Genomic DNA, 25,866 nt, shown 5'->3' with positions numbered 1-25,866 from the left:
TAAGACTGCTAGGTAGTAAATTTCTCTGAAATGTACCTGCATCATGATTGAATCAATTGGTATTTTTTGACGAGTCTAAAATGCAAATGTTGAAACTCACGTGCTTTCTTGGTGAAGATCTCAATCATGTCACTGGGTGGTCCACACCCTGCACTATTGCAGGCCCTGACTTCCACAAAGTATTGGGTGTCGGGCAGAAGGTTCTCTAGCCTGGCCGAGTACTCTTGGCTGGTGACTTGAACTCTGTGTGCAGCTGCTTCTTTGTCATGGGCAGCCCAGTACCGAATCTGCAAACATTCAAATTTAGTGAGACTCTTTCATGATTCAGACATTTCAATTGTGAAAATCCTTTTCATTTGGTTCTGACACCAATGATGTTGGCTGAGTGTCATACACGCAAGTCTTACTTAATGCTACTTACACTCTGTTAGATAGAATATGGCAAGGCATAGAATGTAGATCTATTAAAGATGTCAAAGACAAATCACAGGCTCCCCTCATGACCTGCAATAGTCTCACACTAACAAAAAAAGAGAAAAAAACAAAAAACTGCATATGATTTACCTTCAAAATATAACACTAGTCTTTGGAAGTATTTCCACAATAATTTTTATCACTTATTTCCTGTTTTATTTCTGTTTATAGGATGTCAAATTTGTTATGAGTCATTGATAAAACAGTTTCACAAGAATAAACTTTGACCAAAACAGTCATTACGAGGCCTAAACATGCCAGTATAATAACTTTCTGCTAGCTCATTTTAGAAGTATGTATGCAAAATTATTTCCTTTGAAACTATATTGAGGCCAGTATCAAAGAAAAATTATGCCTAATAATAATTATGCCTAATAATGAGGAACTTATTTATCCTTAAAATAAATTTATTTTTAAAAATGTTATCCATGTTGTGATTAGAACTGATCACTTTTACCAACCAACGTATCAATGACAGTCTTCCCTGTCTCTTTAAGTTTAAGTAAAAGTTGTGAGTTATGATTTTCACCCTTCTAATAAGTCTGTTTTATTGGTCAGAGGTCTGTATGTCTAAGTTGTAAATGAAAAGGAGAGGATTGGGGCGCCTGGGTGGCACAGCGGTTAAGCATCTGCCTTCAGCTCAGGGTGTGATCCCGGTGTTATGGGATCGAGCCCTACATCAGGCTCCTCCGCTATGAGCCTGCTTCTTCCTCTCCCATTCCCCCTGCTTGTGTTCCCTCTCTCGCTGGCTGTCTCTATCTCTGTCGAATAAATAAATAAAATCTTTAAAAAAAAAAAAAAGGAGAGGATTAAATATATACTGGTATTTTATATATACATACTAGTATTTTATATATTTGAGATTCCCTATCTATAATGTTATGGAAATTTAATTTCACATACTGGTATTTTATATATTTTATATTCATACTGGCATTTTATATATTTTAAACATACTGGTATTTTATATATTTTAGATTCCCTGTCTATAAAGTTATGGAAATTTAATTTCACAATTAACCAAAGTGCCTAGACAATAATATCTAATATTTATATAATCTTGAATGATTCATTTACATAAAACAAATTAAGCCATTATAAAATGGAACTAGATGGCTCGAATTCACTTGGTAACTACGTAAGGTTTATATGTAGAATGAGCACATTTCAGAACAAAGGCTAGTTACTAACTTGCTAATTGGTTTCCTTTGCAATATTTTTATTTTGTTTACTAGTATTCATTTTTCTCATGTCAATAATACTCTTCCTATTGGTTCTGATAGGATCGCCTTGGCATTCCTGTCATCTGACCAGAAGGATGACCTCAGAAAGAAGGAAGTAGAATTGCACCAAATGTCTCCAGAGAAGATCTCAGTTGGCAGACAAAAGACTTTCTAAGGAGAGAAGTCACCTTGAAAAGGAATATTTCTGGGTTCTGAAAGTGTTCAGACAGTGAGTACATTCATCTGAGAAGGACGGCCTGTATTTTAGGGGGCATTTGAACTAGATAATACATAAGGCCTCTTCTATTGCTTGCCTGAAGAGAAATAAAATGAACATTTATATTCTAATGAAATGCTAGGCACTAAAGTAGTATTATCTACATACATTATCTTCACACAAATCTAGAATGTATTATGGCAATTAAAACCGAAGTCTTTGAAATTCATGCATTTTTACATGTATGCTTGTTGACAGAGATGTATATCACATTTTAAAATCTTCATTCCAGCATAACAACTTTTCTATCCAGTTTAAAGAAGAGAAGCCTCTAAACCAGATTAATATAATAAAGGCCATTTCTAGAAGATGCTATGTACTAAAATGAGGAATTAAAGTGACAAAATTTGTCTGCCTTCTCAAATTTCCATGAGGCATTTTGGCAACACAAAAGAAAAGAACAAAGCTTTCCTTAATTTACTATTTGCACCTATATCTGAAATGAGAAATGACTTTATTCATCTAATTTTAGCAGGGATTATATGGTCGGTCTCCATTAAAAATCACAATAAATTAAAGCAGTGACTTAGCTATGCCTTTGTAACTAGGGAGCAGAAAGAATTATTAAGTGTGCCAAATAGATTTCCTTATTTTAGAATATGAGAGTTGGAAATTTTCACAGTATAGTTACTCTTTACAAATGAAAGCATCTGAGACAAAATATTTAATAATCTGTCTCTCTTTAAAGTATATGTTTACATATAACTTACAATGTTTTCAAAGTACACTTAAATAAACAGTAGATACATCTACGAAATATATGGCACCAACTTTTCCCACTGAACTAGCCACTGGTCATGCACTTCATTTCCAAATAGATAATAAACTTGGGCTGTTGCATCTTGATCATCTCACCGAGTCTCTCAATGTGGTGAAATACTGACAATCATCTGTGAGAAAATCACTTGGAGTGAAGGGTACAACCTGTAGTCATGGAGCAGAACACATGTGTTGCTTTTGACTAATCACTAAGGAGACCAAAAGAGAGCCTGGATGAATTAGTAGAAATGGATTAGCATAACTAGAAAATCCATCCATCCATCCATCCAGCAGGTCCTGCTTTATGGATAGTAAACCACACATTCATCTTCATCTGTTACAGTAACAAAAGATGTATTTATTTCTATTTAATGCTGTGGCATTTTATAATTTTCACTCTTTCTCTACATGTTTCTAAAATCCCTATGGCATCCTTTGTCTATTGTAAACCTGTCATAGTGCTTATTAAACAATTATGAAACTGCCTCGTGACTTGTCTGTCTCTACTCTGACTAAATCAGAAGCTCTTTGAAGACAGGTATTTATTATTTATTTTCGACTGTGGGCATAGGACTGCATTTGATATATGATACTCTTTCATTCATTTAACAAATAGTTAATGGGTAACCACTTTGTCCCAGTTACTGTGCTAGGCACTAGGAATGCAGTGAAGACCCAAGCTGACACGTTCCTTGCTGTCCTAGATCTCACTAAAAAAATAAAGGAAGAGATCAAAATGTTTAAGCTCACATAAAATCACTAATATCTCGGACAGAGAGATCTAAGTATATCATTTTCCCCAAGAAAGCTTACTCTTTACAAAAGTGTTAGGAAGCTAAAAAGAAAAGCTTTAGCAAAAGAATATTATACTTTCCATTAATTTGTGTGCTACATTAATGCCACTTTTGCACAAAGATAATACAGTTATATCCTTTAACAGAAAAATATAAGAAATTTGCAGGAAAAAATGGTTCTATTAATTTCATTTTCTCCAAAGGGGTTTAGAATATAAAAATGGATGTTACAATTATGGAAGTGCCTAAAGATGTTTAGTACCTTTGAAAATTAAGCTTGCTCCATTTTATTATTTTCTACTTTGAGAAGCCTTTGTATCAGATTTGTAGGTTCTGAAACTTCTGAAAAAATATCATGTGACAAATGACTACTCTTTGTTAAAGATTTAATATAGTGTTTCCAAAAAAATTTTTTAATACAGTTGTTTAAGTGAAAAAAATGAGATGCTGACATAAAAAAATCTAAATCTCTAAAAATATGTTATATAATAACTATATTATTCAAATCCCAGACCTCTTTGCTTATTAGCATATTCCATGGGAAAGGAATAGCAATAATATAAATCATTCAAATATGTATTAATACACCTTTTGGGAACTATTCAAAATTCTTTTATTTCAACCGCTGGTGTCCGGACCAACCAATTCTATGTAGGCTTCAATTAGCTTCTTGTAAGGGTTTGCCAAAAAAGATAAAGCATCTTTGTATTCGAGCTTCCCCTTTTCCTGTTCACTCTGCTTTTTCCTCATACGTGTTCCTTGGGATCGTATTAAAACCAACAAACAAATAAAAACAACAACAAAACACTACCTTTCCCACGTCTGTGTGTCAGACTGCTTTGGGGAGATCCCGATGAAGACACATGTCTTCATCAAAATAAGAAAATAAAGCGCTTCCTAAATATTAGTTTATGCTCACCATAATAAAATAACCTTTGAAAGCATTTGAGCAGATTGCTCAGGTTTGATCATCTTTTAAGGTAATTGTGAAACCAATCATTTGCATTAATCTCTGACTCAGCTGCTAAGAGTTTTTGCATTCATTATTCTTGATAGCATGTTTTGCTTGTTTTCATTAAGGTAAGCAAATGTTTTACCTGCTGGGTGAGCACTCCTTACATTCTTCTAGCTCATCTACGCTGCAGGAAAACCTTGTAGTATAAAGGTTAGAGGTGGGGAGCTCTTTAACTAGGCAAGAGGAAAAAATGAGTAAAACTTAAACACTCTACTGAGATATATTTTAAAACCACAAGGGAAGAGATTATTTTTAAACTCAATCGCCTACAGTTCTCACTTGAAATATCAGGAAATTAACCTTGAGATGGGGTCAGGCACATAGGAGCTGGGCTTCTCCGCTTTTTATTTTATTTTCTAATGTGTTACTTTCCTCCCCCCCTGTTTCTTTATAACTTAGACCCTGAGTACATTTTTATAGGAAGTGCACTGGGATATTAGTTTTCTCAATCATCTATCTTGTTAAACCGCTGGCTTCTCCCATCATATTTTAAAATAGAAACAATAACCACATTATACTCAGTCAAGCAACACCCTCCTCTCTCACAGGGGCATTTTCTTAAAGAAGAAGAAACGTTACAGATGCTCTCTTTTAAGCTTTCAAGCTTGTCTCTTCAATATTCACTGTTCCGTGTCAAAGAGTCAAAAGGTTTTTAAGAAAGAACAAATGGAAACAATAATTTTGTGATTTACTTCCAATATTTTTAATTTACTTGGAGAGGCGAGACCTAGGTTCAAATCTGGTTATGCCAGTTATTACCCAGTCAAATGTTTCTAAACTTCAAATTCTTCATCTTTAAAACAGGGATGATAATAGCGTCTATTCCCTAGGATCATGTACTTTCAATACAATAAGCTTAACTGTTTTATAGTAAGGACTCAACAAATGTTATTATTCTTATCATTAATATTATCATCATCATCTTCATCACTGTCATCATCATCCTCATCATTGTCTTCCAATATCCAATGACAGAGAATAGGGAAAAGCATTCAATGCTTCCATTTCATTCCACACAACAGTTCTATGAGGCATGATTACTCTCTCTCCAGCTTTCCAGGTGAGAAAACCAAAGCTCAGAAATTTCAAATAAGTTTTGTACCAAATTCCTCAGTGATAGAGATGAGATATCAACCTGTATCTGCTCAGTTTCTACTTACTATGGAGTTGCAAAATGTCAGATATCTGTGAAACTAAATTTCTCAGTGGCATACATTTTTTCCTTGAAAATTATCATCTGAGAAAATATTGTCTGCTAAAAATTTTTTGCTGACTATTTAGTTAAAAATCCTTATTTGATGCTTACTTCCAATTAAAAAAAAACATATATTCTGGTTATTAGTATTGCTTCCCACCTCATATTTCCTTTGTTCTCTGTTTGTTGGAAGTCATAAAATAGTCAATACGTAATTCTTAGGCAAAGCCAATGTTTTTTAAAAAGCAAAATACATATTTAGCATTTTAATTCAGTGAGTTATATATTAAATGATCTTTTTTTCTCTTTTTTATTAGTTAAAAATGAATAATATGAAATAAGAAAAAATGCTACGGTCCAAAAGATGACTCCAAATATTGATGTCTTCTCCCAAGAAACCTTGAAATTGCTTATCACAGGGGTTTGTAACAGCTCGTGAATTTCTCTGTTTTTCCCATTCCTTTTCTACTAGCTGTAAATCTAATTTCAATTAATAAGTTACGAATATTGGGTCTTTCTAGTTCACTCCTACCATTTCACTCTTTTCATAATAACTTCAGCTGAACCCTTGTAAAGATTATCTGAAGACAGTTTGAGACGTACCCAAATCATACATAACCTACAGTAAAAAAAAAAAAAAAAAAAAAAGCTTCCTGTTATTTTACATGTTTAACACTTAAACCTCGGGTTGGTTTTGTGGTTACATCTCAGAAACATGGCTTTAAGAAGGTCAGATTGTAACACTTGATTTGATCATACTTGAGTATCACTATCAGCCCTCAGTATCTGTTTAGTGTTTACTCTGTGCCCAGCACTGTTCTTGGCACTGAGAGGAAAGCAGACAAAATCCTGCCCCAGAGGAGCTAATATTATATGGACAGATGAAGAAGGGAGAGCACCAGAATTGAGAGGGCTAGCTGATTGGGTGGGCAGCTCACTGCCTGTGGCTTCAGAAGGGCCCTCACTGTCCATTCACTGCCTAAAACAGGCAGGAATGTGTGGTTTGGCATAAAGCCCTGAACTGTGACTCAGAAACGCTGAGTTTTAGATACTGCTTTGACACTTAATTTGTGCTGAGGCAAGTTGTTGAATCTCTGGCATCCATTTGCTCATCTGCAAAGACAGGATGATGCCAATTCTTCTTACTTTTCACTCTTTGTGCTTAGAAATACCAGATGATTTCACTTCCCCTGCATAATCACATCTAAATTTTGCTAGCATCGTATTAAAGACCCCAACTATCATTCCAGCTTCCATTTTCCAGGTCTTTTTCCCTTTAATACAAATCCTCCCCTTTCTATCTGGTTATTCCTACTGGTCTTTAAAGACTCCAATCAAGGGAAGTTTTCTTTGGGATATTTTGAATGTTACCAATTTTCTACCTTCATAAGATCACATATTTGTGATGTTATGAAGGATCCCTTATGAAAATATGTGTCTATTTTATGAGACACATATTTGGCATATTTTATAGTTACTTTCTTTATAGGGACTTTTAGAAGTGGAACTATTGAGACAAATAGAATAAACATTTTAAGGATGCTTTTATAAATTACCTAAATGATTTCCAAAAAACTTAAAATTCACCAGCATTTTATGAGAATGTCTCAAAAGGTCTTGTCTAACCATGAGTGTTATTACCTTCATTTTTATTTTGGCTGTTTGTGAATGCACAGGACTCTACTTCTCTCCTGGGTAAGTCAGTTAGGAACCTCTGCCTTACTCTTCACAATTAGCTCATAAATGCCTAACATATTAAAAACAGATTATAGTGTTGGTTGCCACATAAATCAATGGCTACAGAAGACTGAAAGATGTAACATATTTGAAAACTTATGCTAATATACTTATGAATAAATGTATATAGTTTGATAAGAATTGAACTCACCTGATAGCTTTCCACAATTTTTTCTACAACATGCTCCCAATGAACAGATATTTCAGAAGATGATAAGACTTTTACACCTACTTCTGTTGGGGCTTCACTGGGAGCTGAAATTTGATGAGAACATTATATTTTTAAATAAGATGCTTATATAACAAAATTCAAATAGCACCATTCGCTGAATGAATAGATTAAACTGTATTTTAATATTTTCAAGTAGTTTTCATATTTGTAAAATAAAATAAGTCCAACAATTTTATTATCTTTTTCTCCAGTTTTACCACTATTACTTTATTTCATGGTCATCAATGATATATGCACACATCTACAGGAATGTTACTATAGACTTATACACTTGTACATACCCATATACAGACACACTTTTAAAAAAATATGGAAAGCTTCATGGATTTCTCCAATATCTGTGAGCAAGAACTGTACTAATTCTTTTTTGCATTTCTTCCAACTAATCTGCTTAAGAAAGCCCATGGATGTAGATTAAATTATTATTATTAGCTTATCAACTACATCATCAAAAATAGGAAATTTGGTGTTAATTATAAAACATTGTTCATTACAATTAATTTTCAATTTTCTCATACTTTGTATTTACATGAGCTAAAGATACTATGTAGAGATACTTTCTTCTTTCTCTTTTATGCACAGTTTTTTGGGTTTAGAAGCAAGTTGTGACATCCACTGCTTTTTGGGCTCAGCAAAGCTTTTATAAGTCTAATCTTCCAACTGGGCATCAAGTCAAGTATGTATCAAAAAGGCCTCTGTTCAGTGAAAAAAAGTAATTTACATCCCTGTGAAAATTACACAAAGAAACTAAGAAAATCTTTAAGCAAGAATGATCAATTTTTATTGTCTTTTATTAACAAGCCATAATCCTCTTTTATGTTAAAAATGTCCTGCACATGAGCACTCTTGCCTTTCTAAATCAAGGTAAACGTGTAGCACTATGATTGATTTCTTAGCAGTAAAAGAGAAGATGAACACTTATACAAGTTTCAGCACATGCAGGTTTTATGAGACCCATGAAACATTTAGGAAAGAAATATAATTAAATGCAGATGGCCATGACTAAAGAGATGACAAGCATGGCCTTTCGCCTGACTACTTTAGCATCAAATAAAACAATAAAAAATTGATATTGGGTGAGAAGATAACTTGTAAAATGCTTTTTACTTTCATTTCCTCCGTGAGATGTACTCACATTGTTCAAACTGGTAACATTGAGTCAAGTTATCGTATTTCCGCTGAATCAGAATAAGCACAGAGAATGTAAGATTTATTACTTGGGACTAAAAAGTCCTGAATTGATTATAAACTTAAATAATTTCTATTTTTATTCTTTCTATATATTTAGTTAACTAACTTAAAAAGTGTGTGTGTGTGTGTGTACCTACACACATATATATTCATATATACATATAGGGTTCCTTTCATGTGTGTGTTGTCAATAAAGACCATGGAATAATTTGAATGCACATTAAATTTTTAATGAATATGAAAACTAGTAACTCCATGACTGGAGAGTATATATGAGTTCTATGGGATAGCTAATTGTTTATTTTGAAGTAAAAATAGTGCAAACGGTAAATGAATAGAGTGTTTTTCTCTTCACACTCTTCTATTTGTGCTTCTTGTACATGTGCAAAGAGAACTTGGCCAAGGACAAATGTATTAGGTCAGAAGGCAAAGAAATCCCTATTTGCTTTTCTAGCCATTAATAATTACACAGTGCCCATGAATATGGAGATATAATGAAGCGATCTTAAAAAAATAGGGAGGTCTTATCTTTCTTTAAATAGGAAAATCATAATAAAAAGCACAGTAGCTTAAATAGAAATCACAGAAATCAATGTCATTATGTGTAATCTAAAGCTATATATTATTTAGCATAGATCTATAGAGTCCTTTAGGAGCATGCTCAGATCAGTTAAAGTTTCTAGAAAAACAGAGCCAGTATCTATATATTTACCCCCTAAATAGTCTTCCAGACAAATTTTGCCTTTTCCAAGAAAAAAGTTCAACTGCTTTTCTGACTCCTTTGTTATAGAATTATGTAGATTCCCTTTAATAAAATTTCAGCATTACAAATGACCAAAAAGTTACATAAATGCTGTAATTACACAATTTTGCTGTTAAAAAGGGGAAATTTTACTGCCAAAAATAGTTATGTTAAGTAATGTATAAGCGGTGAATGTTGTGAACGCACAGACACACCGAGGTTCCAATCAAGTATGGAGAATTTCTGACTTCCACATTAAAATCAAGAGGCCGGGAACAGCTGTCTAGGCCAATTATTTTAGTGGAGGTTTCCTAACTATCATGGACATGATCTAAACGATGAAAACGATTTTGGAAGCATTCTTGTCTTTAAATGGACAGAGTGACATTTTCATTTGGATTAAAGTAATACTCAATTACTAAATGCCTAGTACTATGAAAAGATCTTAGTAAGTTACAAGAGGCAGCAAACAAAATGACTACCAATGGATTAGGCTTCTCCCCTCCTTCATCATATTATTAAGGGCTTTCTTTTACTTACCATCTTGTGCTGAATTAATGACTGCTGTGAGGCTGTAAGGTCCATCTCCTTTGTTGTTAAAGGCCTTAACTTTAACTTGAAATGCAGTAGACGGGCGCATGGTCTCATCTTTATGGACATAGCGGCCAGTATCTGGATTAGTAACTGTAACTTTTTTCCATTCTTCCCCATCAAAGGGCTTAAATGCCACTATGTAACCAAAATTGTTGCCGTAGTGGTATTCTCTTGACAAAGGCTACATAGAAATTGAAATGTTAAATAGGTTTAAACAATACAGTTAGTAGAGGGAAATTCAATGCAAATAATAATAACGATACACAGAGAAGCATATTCTTTTTTAAAATGTACTTTAAAAAAACGTTTTCCTAAATTCGTGCTGCCTGAAAATGCCAGGGCGAAAACATGTTCAAACAAGTGATGACTTCACTTACCAAGGATGCTCTTCTTAGAATATCTCAGGGGGTGCTCCCTCTCTGGGCCTTTTTAAATTCAACGCCTTCTGCCTAGGATGAGCTTCCATACAACAGAAGGCCCCTTCCCTCACTTTCTTGAGGTAAAAATTGTTTACTTGTCCCTGTCCACAGAATCTGCCATTTCAAGACTCTTTCCACAATATCCATATCCCACCTCCCTACTTTGTTTTCTTCTAACACTACCATGATCCACACTGTATATTAGACTTACTTATCCATGTCATTTTCTCTCTCAATTACTAGAATATGTTTCATGACGTCAGAGTTTCTGTGAATTTCATTTATCTTTATCCCTAGAACCTAGAACAAAGCCTCAAGAAATATTAATGGATGAGTAAATTAATTTCTTTAGAGTTGAAATACAATGGTAAGAGAGTTAGACAAGACTCTAGAATATCTGTCTTATAATGAAACAGTGGAAACTGGTCAGAAGGAAAAAGAGAAAAGGTGAAGGAAGAGATGATAACTGCCCTCATTTGTAGCAGGCTGGCTGGGGGCCCCTGTCTGACACGGTATTGAAGAAAGTGCTCTGTCTCGCACTGTTTTCTGAGTTTCTTATTATTATACATGTCAACTACCCAATAAAGAAGTTCATGTCAGCTTTAACAACTCATTATTTATAAATAATGGCAAAGCTACTTCTAGTAAACACTCATCGTTTAGTCTTTTTTAGTCAAAAAGATAAATAGGCAAATTGCATATTTACTTTTTCACTGGAAAAATCAAAGTTAAGTTATCATGAGGAAAAATCTTGAAGTAAATATACTTCAAGTAAATCTTGAAGTAAAGTTGCTGGAATTTACTTATGTTAAACATGATGGTATAGAAATGTAAATCCTAAAGCATCATCCCAAGGATGCACAAATTTTGATTTTTTTTACATTATTAGAAAATATAATGTTTCTACAGTAGTTTAAATATTTTTCTTATTGATAGTTATCACCCTAGTTTTTGCAATTTAGAGTATACCAGGATCAGCTACAGAGTTTTCAAACCCTAATGAGAGTGGGGAAAAAATTCAAATAAAAATAAAACTGGGAAAAAAATAATTATTCTCAGGCTATATATCCCCAGAGACTTGATTTAAAATTTTTAGAATAGGCTTTCTAATTATGAATTTTTGATAAGTTCCCCATCTTATTCTGAAACAGATACCTACTGAGTTAAAAAAAAAATCAAGCCACATATAAAAGAGTAAAGCATTCTAATTTTCCTAATAACTGCACTTACGTATGTTACACTGACACTAAAACTTACAAATTAAATAAGTTGAGATTCAACATTTTATTTCTAAATCTTATTTAAGAATGTAACTTAAATGCCAAGAATAAGATATGACTACAGAGCACTGAGTGAAGTCAATTTTTACTAAATCTCCACTTATAGAAATCAATTTGATTTTTACAAAGATTAAAACCTGTTATTTTTTCTGCACTTCTCAAAATCCTTTGGAGTCTAGGTTGTGCTCTTTGATTATCTGCAGTGATTAAACACTAAAAATATTTAATGGGTACATGGAGCTATATAAACATGTTACCTAAGTAAATGTCAACTAATTCAGACAAGTTTGTACTATCACAGCCTTCTCTACCACCAATCTCTCACTTCAAATATCCAGCTGAAATGCAGAGTTTTTTAGACATTAGAGTCTCTGACACAGAACTCCTCTATGGGTCATAAAAAATTAACAACATGTTTTGGATGCTTCAACAACAAGTCCCTTAAGTGACTTCTGAGACAGATATATATAATAGATTACAATGGTGATCAAAGTAAGTTTCAAGTGCAAAAGCAAACTCCAATTTACAAACAGGTGCTGAGGGTACTTGGGTGGCTCAGACGGTCTGTTGAACTACCAACTCTGATTTCAGCTCAGGTCATGATCTCAGGGTCTTGAGATGGAGCTGGCAATGGGCTCTGCACTGGGCATAGAGCCTGCTTAAGATTCTTTCTCTCCTTCTACCTCTCCCCACCCCTGCCTTCTCCCTGCTCTTGCACACGCATGCATGTGTGTGCTCTCTCTCTCCCTCAAAACAAACAAACAAACAAACAAACAGGTGCCAATACAGAAGTTTTTTTTTAACTAAGTGTTTGGGGTTTGAATGTCCAGAGAAAATGTTATAAATTAAAATTGGGTTACCATACCACGATGAGTGCAAAACAACTGCAATCAGAATGTTTGTTTAATCTTTTAGGCCAATGGATCCCTTAACATCCAGGATCTATTTTTGCATAGGAACTTCACAGTAAGCCATAGCAAGCCAGGTAAAATCTGACATGCATTTAAGAAAAAAATAATAATTTTAGTAATTTATTCTTGCTTGTGCATTGTGCATTTCTTTCTTTCTTTCTCTCTCTCTCTCTCTCTTTCTCTTTCTTTCTTTCTTTCTTTCTTTCTTTCTTTCTTTCTTTCTTTCTTTCTTTCTCCCCCTTAAGTAAAGTTACATTTTGGATAGGGGATAGTGGAATGAACAATTTCCACAGAATAAAAGTCATTATGAGCTTGGCAGATACTCCAGAAATAAATGTCTATTAGAAGTGCAAGTTGGATAAAGCTTACAGTTAAAATTTGTCTTTTGAAAATCAATTACAGATGTCATGAAAATATGTTGACATGAAAGTTATATTGTCATATTCCATGAAAACAAAATAATATAATATATAATATATAATATAATAATTAAAAATTAAAAGTAATAAAAATTATAAAATCTCAAGAAGTCTTACAAAAAGAAAATTACATGCAAAATAATTTTAAGTTTAAAAATGCATTACACAAATTTTATGGCTTTATATGTAGAAGACTAGAAAGACCACCCCAAAATGTCAAATTGGGTGATTTCTGGGTTGTGTGATCATGGGTAATTTTTGTTTACTTTATACTTTAATACTGGAGCTATCAATAAAAAACCTGTTGCTTTCTAACTTAAAAAATTATTTTTACAAAACAAAAAAATAGTACCCCTGCAGCAGAAATATTACCATAATAAATAGTATTTTTGACTCACTGATAATATGTTACTAATGTGTAAATAGAAAAGGACTAGTCCATCAGTTCAGTGTATTGGACAAAAACAATGCTGAAGAACATTCAGGTTCCTTTTGGATAAACATTTTCCAGTTGAATATCCAATTATTCTAGTATCTTCCATTGAAAAGTTTTTCTTTGCTCCTGATGTATTGCTTTGGTGCCTTTTTGCAAATTAATTGTTTATATGAGTGTGAGTCTATTTCTGGGCTCTCTATTTCATTGATATCTATCAGTCCTTATGCCAGTATCACACTGTCTTAATTGATGTAGCTTTAATAAATTCTGAATTCATGTAGTATAAATCTTGCAATTTTGTTTTTTTGTTTTTGTTTTAAGTTTTATTAGCAGCAAACCAATAAAATATAAAAGAACAATTGGCTTTAGAATTTTTTTTTTAAATATTTTATTTATTTATTCGACAGAGATAGAGACAGCCAGCGAGAGAGGGAACACAGGCAGGGGGAGTGGGAGAGGAAGAAGCAGGCTCATAGTGGAGGAGCCTGATGTGGGGCTCGATCCCAGAACGCCGGGATCACGCCCTGAGCCAAAGGCAGACGCTTAACCGCTGTGCCACCCAGGCGCCCCTGGCTTTAGAATATTGACCAGGTATACTGCAACATTTTAAAATGTGCTTATTAGTTCTAATAGTTGCTTATAGGTTCTTTACAATTTTCTGCACTAACACACATTGTGTTCTTTATTTCATTTTCTTGCCCTATTTCACTGGCTAGGGCCTCCATTACAACATTAAGAGGGGATATCTTTGCCCTGTGTCCAAACTTAGAAGGAAAACATTTACCCTGTCACCACTGAGCATTTTTATTAACTGTGAGATTTTTCATAAATACCCTTTATTAGGTGTAGGAAATTTCCTTCTATTTCTAGTTTACTTAGAATTTTTTTAAATCATGAATAAGTTTTAATTATGAATGAGGATCTACTGAGAAGATTGTATGGTTTCATTCCTTTAGTGTGCCAACATAATGAATAATATTAATTGATTTGTGAATGTGAAACCATCTTTGCATTTCTGGGATAAACCAGTTCATCATCATGTATCACTCTGTTAGTATTTTGCTGGATTTAATTTGCCAACATTTTGTTAAGTTTTACATTTATGGTTATAAAGGGCATTCCTTTGTAATTTTCTTTTAGAAAATAAAGTTCTAATTTTACTTAAATTAAAACACATTGTAAAAAATTTGTTTCACCAAAAATAACAGCAATAATTTTTATATTATTCCTATATAAACCACAAAATTCCTACTTTTCTCCAGGTAATTATAATAAATCAAGAAAAGGTGGTAGATATGGTAATGAAAAGAAAACAAATCGACAGCCAATATCCTTGGCCTCTAATTCTATCTTGACATGAATAAACGTGGTCAATGTACACTCACTAGAAAGCGTTTGACTCAGTTAAGATATAAATCAACAAATGAATGTAAATAACAACCATATGTGGAATAAGATTGGATTACTTTCCATTTAAACTTCAATTTCTCTTTGTACTCACTTGATGGAGAAAAAACCCTACATTGAAATCTCTGGTGAACTCACAGTTTCTTCTACTTGTTGATAATTTCCCTAATTGCCCATTAGAATTTTACTTATTATATTTAAACAAAACAAAAACAGTTAACCCTGGGCAATGTCTTTTGTTTCCATTTATTTCAGGAAACAAAATGGATTTGAGATTAAGTGTCAGTAAAGCAGCCTCTACTATATGCAACTTATTGATACTTACCACCCATGTTATGGTCAGCTCTCTGTTGCTTCCACCCCCACCTCCGACATCTGAAGGAGCCACATTAGGTGCTGAAACAAACAAACAAATGAAACAATGAAAAATGAGGTTATGTATTTATTTTCTGGTACTACAGTTATTCACTACAAAAACCATGAATTTTTTCTTTCACTAGGAGAGACAAGCTGCACACAGGATCCACACATTATAATAACAATGGCTCACAATAGCTGTAGTCTGTATATAATATGTTTTACTGCCAAGACAAATATTGATTCAGTGCCATAGGAGAGTATGGATTTTCTTCAGCAAGGGGTAACAAAGCAAATTTGTCCTCCTCCCACACACATCCTTTTTTCCCCCCATCTGTCCTTTCATTTAATATGATTTTGAAAGATTAGATCCCCTTTGTTGGGAAAATATTTCACAGCTCTTACTTTTCAACCATATGACCTTCTAATAATTTACTGTTGTGGTGTTAGTTTTATGCTTTAATTTACAAATAACTGTTAAAGAGTGCCTCTTCACTAACATTGGATAATGTTACCTGAAAATATCTGGAAGTATTAGAGATCTAATATCGTTGCTGGTACTCACTTCCAGTTCCTAAATCTCTTCTAGATTCTTGCCACATCAGGGACTCCAACTCTCCCATACTCTTATCTTCTTATACCATCCTTCAGTTTTCAGTCATTCTATTGGATTCTACTCTGCAGTCTCTCCATCTTTAAAAATTATCTGTAATATTGCCTTCCACTTACCCTCCATGTCATCACTTTCCTGTCACTGAACAGCAAAGAAGAACTGATATATGGCTATTTTCTGTACTTCACTCACTAACCACTTCTTAACAATCCATAATCTGTTTTCTACTTCTTTATATTACTGAAATCACTCTCTCAAAAATGACAAAATTGCTTCCAACTGCCAAGTCCAATGGCCTCTTCTTTGTTTTTGCTTTTTCCCCATTATTCTCTCTCCTTGAAAGTTCTTCAGGATAGTCACTATATCTTATCAGATTTGCATCCTGTATCTTATTGTATGCTGTGTCTTATTGGATTTGCATCTAACTGGAGTTGTACAGATAAAGCATAGTTTGTCTTGCACCGGAGGCAGTTAGAGATCAGCTACTCAGCTACATGAATGGTCTGTGTTTTTACATACAACTGTTGTGGCTCAGTCTGAGATATTCCCAGATCTGTTAACATTTTAAAGAACATATGAAAGATGAGTTATTCCTTGATTCCCCAGATCTTTCCCAATAGGAAATAGCCACACCTTCCTCAGAGTGCTCAAAGCAATGCATCCATTCCCTAAGCTGCAGATCCCAACAAATAATTGTGATTCAAGAATAAATACTTTACAACTTCCCCTATGTTAACCATGCAAATTCTTTGTTGAATAATGCACATTAATTGCACAGAAATAAACATGTATGGGTTTCTTTATGTCTATAAACCATATGATGATTTCCATTTCTGATTAAGAATTAATATGAATTTGAGAGATTTTACTTTACTATTCAACTGTCACCACATAAGTGTTAGAAATAAAAATTGAGTGCACAGAGGTGTTAAAAGATAATTGTACCACTTTAGATAAAATGCATATAGAAGGCTGGACATTAAAATAACTCTTGGAAACCCTTTAAACCCCATAATTCATATTCTGAAGTTAAAACTCTACATGCTACAAGAAACAAAGAACATGCTGTTTTATAATCAATGAATAAATCAAATTTTGTGTGTTTAACTCTATTATGGTCACAGGCAAATAATTTCAAAAATAACTCTAGAATAATTTATTATACTGTAATTTGTTGAATCAAATACTGCTTTCATCAGGTGAAGTATTATTTGCCAAAACATTTCACTGTAATCCCTTTCACTATAATCAATATTAGCCTCTTTATTTAGAACAGAGCTAAAAATGGAATATGTTTATGTTAGATTGAATATTTTTTTCCATTTCATAATGTTTATTTTAAGCTCTTTTAACATGCTTCAGTAAGTCAGTCGAGATTGACCTGCTCTTCAAAGATTATTCACTGAGCTCATAATGTTAATACAGTAATAAAGGTACTGTACTTCCTAATAGAATGTTTCGTACCTTGGGTTAATTATTGACTTAATATCCTCCATTTAGCTTTGAATGTTCAGTTGTAGCTTTAGCAGCTATGGGACATTTTTTTCATAGGTCGAATTGAAATATAACCTACATATCTGACAAGAATCTGAGCACCTAGGTGCTCTATGTTTGCATTCAGCCTTGCGTGATCAGGAAAACTTGGGCAAATCATGATTTCTTTCAGGGAAGTAAATCACTCTAAGCACAAGGCAGGCTTATTCAACTTTCGGATCCAAAGTAATTTAACAGTGAACTAAACTTCCTTTTAACTATAAATCATTTAAAAGATTTTAATAAAATACTTAGGAAAAATACAAAATTATTGAATTAATCATGAATAAACAATATATTATTTTACTGGGAAAGGTTAAACAGAGTGAGTTTTTTATATTTGCCCTTCTGCCATGAGTTCAGTCTAACAGTGATTCCCTAATGAGCTTTAGAAGAGTGCTTCTGGGGGTGCCTGGGTGGCACAGCAGTTAAGCGTCTGCCTTCAGCTCAGGGTGTGATCCTGGCGTTATGGGATCAAGCCCCACATCAGGCTCCTCTGCTGGGAGCCTGCTTCTTCCTCTCCCACTCCCCCTGCTTGTGTTCCCTCTCTCGCTGGCTGTCTCTATCTCTGTTGAATAAATAAATAAAATCTTAAAAAAAAAAAAGAAGAAGAGTGCTTCTGTATTTCAATCACAGAACTAAAAATTATTTAAAAAGAAAATTAAGTCAATGCCATAATTATTCTTTCAGTTTATAAAAACAAAGACAATTTTACTTTTAGATTTGGAAGCTTAGATAATTTGCATATATATAAACACCTATTTGAGCTTTGGTGTTTTATTTAACAGTATAAAGATTGGTTTACAACAAATTCTAAACTGTGAAAATCATGGAATATGTGAAGACAGGCCCCTGACCCAAAATAAACTGTTGACTACTTAGTTCTTATTAATTATTGCTTAACTTGTACAGCCATTTTTACAGAATAATGTTACCATGAATGTAACCTTTCACTTTAATTTGCATCAAAATTTCACTGTGATTTAAAACCAAATTTTTAGGAAGAGATTCAAATGGTTATAAACGGAATGCTCTAGATTCTAGAACGCGAAAGGAATTAAAGTACACATTAATGTCCAACATCTGCTTTTATTCTACTTTTAAATATATACTCTTTCTGATTAGTTGTTGACAAAATCAAATTAACTGCATAATATTTGGATATTCAAATGAGAGTAGTTATTCGTAACGCTTATGATCTCCTGTTCTGCTGGTGGAGCAGATTGCTAACATTCCTCATGCATCTACCATGTTAAACTGATGTTCTTTCCATAGCAGGTAAAAACCATACAGGGTCCAAGATAGTTCACAAAAATACTCATGTCTTAGGGTCTTATCAAGCTGAAATTGTAGGTCTGTTTATTAATCTAGGCTTTGATCTTAAACAGGAATTTTATTTTATTTTATTTTAAATGTGTTCCTTTTTTTTTTTTTTAAGATTTTATTTATTTATTCGACAGAGATAGAGACAGCCAGCGAGAGAGGGAGAGAGAGGGAACACAAGCAGGGGGAGTGGGAGAGGAAGAAGCAGGCTCCCAGGGGAGGAGCCTGATGTGGGGCTCGATCCCATAACGCCGGGATCGCGCCCTGAGCCGAAGGCAGATGCTTAACCGCTGTACCACCCAGGCGCCCCTTAAACAGGAATTTTAAATGGTGGTACAGAGTAAATTTGTTAACTGCTCAACAGAATGATAGTCTACAAATAAGTCACCTGAGGAAATGCTGGATGGGCAGAAAAGAATGCTACAAACTGAAGTAATCATAATGCACAGTAAAATTATTACGAAAGACTCAAACCAATTATGCACTATTTGTCAGTCTCTCTCAGTGTATTAAAAATAAAAGAATTTAATGCACATGTGAACTTTGTTTTCAAACAAAACAAACTACAATTGATAATGGGTTCTTCTAAATCTATAATGTGCAAATATCACTGTGGCTTTGATCACTGCTTTTCTTTTCATCCTCCTCTATGAATACCCAACTGCCAGAACCACCATCTTACCCTTCCTGTTCCTCCCTTTTTCTTCTACAAATAACTTTGTAGCACGAAAGATAGCAACGTAAATAGAATCTTGATTCCAGGCCTGATGATGCATTTTCTTTAATACAGCAACAAGTAAATATGCACAACCAGTTTTAATTCAATGTATTAAATATTCCCAATTTGTGAGAGTTTGCTGACTGAATGAAGACGCTGAGCTTAATAAAAGATGCATCTAGAACACAGAAATGATTTTTACATACCACACCTAACTGGATACTCAGATCAGCACTTTGAAATAAGTATACAGAGAAGTAGCATTATCCTCTTTTGACAGGGAAGGCAAATGAATTGCAAAAGAAGTGACTTAGCTCTAACCAGGTCACACTGCTGACGTGCAGAGAAGCTAAAGCTTAACACAGGCCTCCTCGTGGCTGAAAAACCTATACTTCTTGCTACTTTTTAAAAAAGATTTATCTCTTTTATTACTAATGATAGCAACTAAATTTAACAGTACCTTGCTAGCTACAAATTATGCTCTTAGCACCATTTCTCATTTTATAAAATACAGCTAAAAATTAAAAATAAAACTAAATAAAAGAGCAGAACAGCTTCATTAGACATGAAATTAAAACTCTGTACAAAGGATGAAAGTGCTGATTCTTGTACTATTTTTTTTTTCTCTTTTCCTTCTTACGTTGATCTGGCACAAATAAATGCCAAAGCTGTCAAAACAAACTCAGATGCACCATTTTAGGATATCGACTTACCAACTGCACCTGCAGATCCATTAGCTATGGGGGTATGTCTTATAATGGCACATTACTTTGAAGGATGCTTTTGTTATCTCTTTCTTACAGTCAAAATTAAACGGGTTACAATGAATTACAAACACATCTTCTAATTCTTCATTTGGGACCATCCATTTTATAATGCACTTGTCTGAATCCAAAGAATATATGCAACTGTGCAATGCGATCTTAACATTAAGTAATTGGACAGATAAGGGCATGTGCTGCATTAGATAATGTTGTGTCTTTCAGTTAGCATAATGAGGTGCAGGGGCAACCTTTCCATCAAATGGGAACCAGCCTTTATCCCACATAACATATGCTGGCATCTCTTACAGAGTTGTTATAATGGTACATGACAAGACAAACATCCCCTTGTTTTAAAAAGTATTTTTTTTTGGTAAGAATGAGCAATGTAAATGTCCAATTTTATGCATATTAAATTTTTAAAAAGCAGGATGAAAAGAAAAACAACATTTAAAGAGATATTCTGTTGAATTTTATTGTAATTAAATATATAAAATTCTTTCTCTAAGCCGATTAGAAATTCCATGAAATTACGATTCTCTAGGCTTATTTAAAAAATGGAAATATAGTGCCAAATGAGGTGATCAATTACAGAGTAGACAATATTTTCTTATTAGCATATTAAAGTTTAAAATGAGAATTAGCAGCATAATAAATAAATTTTATTCCGCAAATATTATGCACTAAAAGTACTAATTGCTTTCCTTACATGTTTTTTAATCACAAAAAATAATATCATAGAATAAATGATTTCCATTTAGAAATGAGAAAACCGAGGCTCAGAGAGGTTAAATAATCTGCCTCTAATCAAAGGTTTTAAATGATGGCACCAAAATTCTACTGAAATAGTGTTCCAGTGTCCTGGAACTTCAATAGTGCACACTGTCCTTTTAGTTAGTGGTTTAGGAACATAGCTTTTAGAATTAGAAAGCCCTGGATTTGAATCCCAGCTCTGCTTCACATTAGCTAGGTTGTAATCTTAACTTCCTTGTCTGTAAAATTAGGAATAATAATACCAGTTTCATGAAGTTATTGTGGGAGTTAAGTGGAGCAATGCAAATAGAAAGCTTAGCACCCTGTCTGATAATATATAGCAAGTGCTGAAATGCTGGTAGCCATAAAGTTGATTAATACAAGACCCTACAATTTTTCTTATGAAAGATTAACAAATGTGTTAGAAGTTACAGGAGTTATTTTTTCACAATAGAAAGGAATGAATCATCTCATTATATCACTAGAGGGCTGTACCTGGCATTGGGACCAAGACTGTTATCACTTTGTAGGTCTGTTCGTTGGTTTTGGCTTTGAAGGCTTTCAAAGGAAGTTATATTCTAAGCACACTACAGAATTAATTCACTTACAAAATACCATTTGAGCAAATACAATGTAAAAGGCAATGCTTAAAAAAGGTGATACCAAAAATTTGTTGGTTGAAAGAAACAATCCTGCCAACATTTTAGGTTTGATACCTAAAACAAATTTTTCCCAGCATTTCTAAGGGTAAGAAGACCCTGAGTTTGAAAAGTCTTCAGAGTTACATACAAATTGTTGGTGATAAGTATGTCAAAAAACATGTATCTTCTAAATATGATAGTAAATATAAATTATATTCAGAGACTGAGATTCAAAAATCAGATTGAATCTTTCTCTTAGACACTTTTTGTTGTTATTCCTAAAAACATGTTTAATAATTTCTACTTTGAGTTTAAAAAAAAAAAAAAGATCTTGAAATATTTCTTTCCAGATGATCAAGCTAGGTATACTGAATCAGTCACTTTCTGAGATTAAATAATTAAGATATTGTTGGTATCTGAATTCCTGAGGAGGAGAGGGGAAGGTTACATCTATCATCAATGCCAGAGAAAGTATCCTCCTTCCCCTATGAAGAATTTTGTACTTCAAAAAATGTGTTCAGATTAAGTCTTAGTTCTATATCATGTTAGTTGAGAGATCACAGAAAGCTAATCAAGCTTAATGAGATTTAAAAAAGGCCTATAGGGCACCTGGGTGGCTCAGGTGGTTAAGTGTCTGCTTTCTGCTCAGGTCGTGATCCCAGGGTCCTGGGATAGAGTCCCACATGCAGCTCTGCGAGGAGCCTGCTTCTCCCTCTGCCTCTCTCTCTGGCTCTCATGAATAAATGAATAAGATCTTTAAAAAAATAAAAAAGGTCTATATTTGAAATAAGAATGCTATAGTTTTTTAACCAAAATAAGTTTACTTAGGCATAAACATAATCATTAAATTTTATTTTTGCAACTTCATTTTGACAATGAATACTTGTTAAATCAAATCAAGTGCAAGATCTCTCAGCATGAAATTATGTGGTTAAAACCACCAGTCAGATCATGCCCATGTTCCTTTTTATTTTTGTCTTTCAAGAAACGGCAACTATGTTCAGTTCATCATACAGAAGCTTCTATTAAAAACATCAGTGACTCTAGAGACTAATATTAAAAACCAAACCCAAGAATCCTGGCTATCTGGTATCTGTGTTCTATAAAGCTTCAACTTATATTACCTCCCTATCCTAATGAGATTCCTGTGAGGTAGAGAAAAGGAAGACTTGTGTTCATTTCAAGGGTAGATATACCAAAACAGAACAAAAAAAAAATTAGTATTTAGCTATATCTAGTTTCATAGTTAAGGATGAAATCTAAACTTTTACTAGAGCATGAATAAGGTTTTAATAAACAGGCATTTTTAGAGTCCTGCTTGAGACACCAGCTATAAGAGAGAAAACTCAATATATGAGAAGTGTCAAACAGATCTGGATTTGAACTGAGCCTTGCAGGAGTTACATTTACAACACTATTTACTGTCTCTGAGTCTACTACCCATTAATGTGCATTGAACTGTATTACCTACCTTCAAATATTATTATAAGAATCAACTGAACTATGTGTGAAAATACGCAGTGCGGATCAGTACTTCAGTGTTTATTTTCTTCCTTTATTACAGAATCGTCATTTGTATCTGGTAAATAACGTAGTAAACTACACGGAACTTTAAGAGAGCTTATTGATGGCAGTCCTGTGAATAACCTGGCTTTAAAAACTAAGACATTAGAGTTCGTCATTCTATTTAAATGTTAGTCCAAGAAATTGAAAAAGCCAGAAATGTGGATTAGCGATATTAAGATATCATAGCAGAATTTTAACAGCAGTCTGTCACCCTTTTAAAATCTTTTCTCCCAAATAAAGCACTGAACTTTGGCAAGGCATAATAAAAATAAACTCAGAGAGCCTACAAAACATTTTCATTTTCATAGACAGGGAATAATAATAATAAAAAGAGCTATTATTAGAATCAGAACAATATTTTTGCCTGGTAATGCAGGGGAAAAGAAAAATAGAGCTGAGTACTTCTCCTACGAAAGACTATTTAAATGGACTTGGTATTTAGCATAAAAATGTGAGTCTAAGTTGGAAGAACATCCAAGGCTGAGCTGTGATGAAAGAGCAAATATAGTCACACCTCATATTACAAGAACACATTACAGCTATTTCGGAGAGGCTAGGACTCCCCAAGTGGAGAGGTCTGAGAAGTGCTCATCCCATTCTCTCTACCCCCTCCCCACCATACCCTCCCTGACCATACCTCACAGCCACTCGGCTATAAATGTCTTTGAGTGACATGCAAAAATGTGAACCTTCTGAATCACAGGATCTGCTTAATTAAGAGTCTGCCTGGTTAAGATTCAGAATTTACATGAAAGTTTATATACGAAGTACCAACTTCATTTTAGGGGTCCCTAGTGGAAGATGGAGTGATTTCTATTTACCTCTTTCCTTACATTAATTATGTAAAAATATTCTTAAACTTCATATTTCCTCTTTTTTTTTAATTTTTGACTGTCTTGACACAGAATACACACACCTGTGCAATACACACATATACACCTTTTTTAGATGAATCACTTACCTCAGAGCATTATTTATTTTGAAATACATTCAACTATATATTAAAGTGGCACTCTATTTATAAACCTTTTAAATTTTAAAAAGTTTCTTCAACATACCGGCACCATCTGTTTTAATTTTGTTTGATGGTATACTGGGCTCTCCTATACCCAATGTATTGGTTGCTACCACACGAAATTCATACTCCATCCATGGGATTAAATCCACTGCTCTTGCTGCCTCCATATTTCCTTCAATGATTGGGGGATCTAAACAAAATGAATATTAAACAGAGAATATTAGTTGGACAACATCAATTTTATGATCCTCCATTTTTATTTTACTGTTTTGAGAAAATGGCACACATTCCATTGAGTTGAAATAAAAATACAAACTAGGAATGACAAAATGTTAAATTCAAGGGACTAAACAGAGAGACCATAAATAAATAATAAACTAGAAAAAGTGATATGTGTATGAATCATCTACTTTATAAGCCTAAGGTCAGAGGAGTGAAATTCTGTACTTCTATCAAGGTCCCAGGTCATGCTTTTGCTGCTAATCCCTGGGCTCCACCTGGAATAGCAAGAAACAGTATTCTAAAAGTAGAATCTAGAAAGATTTCCTGAGGCAAGAGTACAATTGGGGCAGTAAAAATTTTATGGACTGCCACTGATGTTGCATATGAGTAGTGAATGATTTATTACTAGTGCACCTATATGTTTATACCCTTTTTTAGTTGGTTTTGTACATTTTTACCCAAATTATTTGGGGGCATTGATAATAAATGTTATGATAGTTTATTAAGATTTATTAAGTGCTTCTCAGAATTCATGCTTCTAAGTAATAAAAAGATTATAAATTATGGGTAGGATATGATCCAAGATTGCCTAATGCATTGAGATATGATAAAACATACAACAAAGGCAGAACTATCCAGTATTTTAAGCTCTCTTAAAATATTTCCACATGTGTTTTTAATAACTAACCTACACACACATATGCGTGTAAATACTTGTGCATCACTTATTTGGAAAATTTGTTCCTTCAGGCTTGTCTATGCCTCATCATCTTATTATTTAGGGAATTTTTATCTGTCAATGCAGACCATGAATATATAGCTTTTCAAGATGCTGTACCCATCTCCATAATAAATACTAAGGGTCCCCGTGTCCAGTTTCTGCCTTTGGACAAATACCTCTGTGGATCACACCATGCCATGCCTCACCCTACCATAATTTTAACTCTCCTGGACACTAATTTTGCCATCTATTCTCTTATTTTATTATGAACTTGTTCTTTACATTTGACATATATTTTTGACTTTCTGATTAAAAGTTAGGCTTTGCCTTCTCATGTTTTGATTCCGCCTCTTTATTTCTTATATCTTCCACCCTTCCCTCGCACCAAATCAGAATTTGCCTTACTTCATATACCGAGGGACTTCTTTCAGGTAGTTGGAGGAAGGAAGGTGAAATTTTAGTTTGTAAAGGGCTCTTCAGAAAGAAAAGGAAAAAACACAGCTGGATGTTGTGGCACTAGGTAGGGTGACCCCTC

General features: G+C 33.7%; 1 protein-coding gene across 1 annotated transcript in view; it reads right to left on the bottom strand.

Annotated features, from left to right (window-relative positions):
- Positions 1–25,866, bottom strand: part of CNTN1 (contactin 1) — a 148,177-nt gene that overhangs the window by 40,048 nt on the left and 82,263 nt on the right. Inside the window, exons 15-19 of the mRNA XM_008704710.1 lie at positions 24,429–24,578; positions 15,431–15,501; positions 10,180–10,414; positions 7,626–7,729; positions 101–287 (exon numbers count right to left, since the gene is read on the bottom strand). Of these exons, the coding sequence (XP_008702932.1) occupies positions 101–287; positions 7,626–7,729; positions 10,180–10,414; positions 15,431–15,501; positions 24,429–24,578 (747 nt within the window). The remainder of the gene's footprint in view (positions 1–100; positions 288–7,625; positions 7,730–10,179; positions 10,415–15,430; positions 15,502–24,428; positions 24,579–25,866) is intronic.

This window comes from Ursus maritimus, unplaced genomic scaffold, assembly GCF_017311325.1.
Source record: "Ursus maritimus isolate PB19 unplaced genomic scaffold, ASM1731132v1 scaffold_26, whole genome shotgun sequence".
Classification (NCBI taxonomy): Eukaryota; Metazoa; Chordata; class Mammalia; order Carnivora; family Ursidae; genus Ursus; species Ursus maritimus.
Note: the sequence above shows the minus strand (reverse complement) of the source record. Positions and strands in the feature narration are given on the sequence as shown.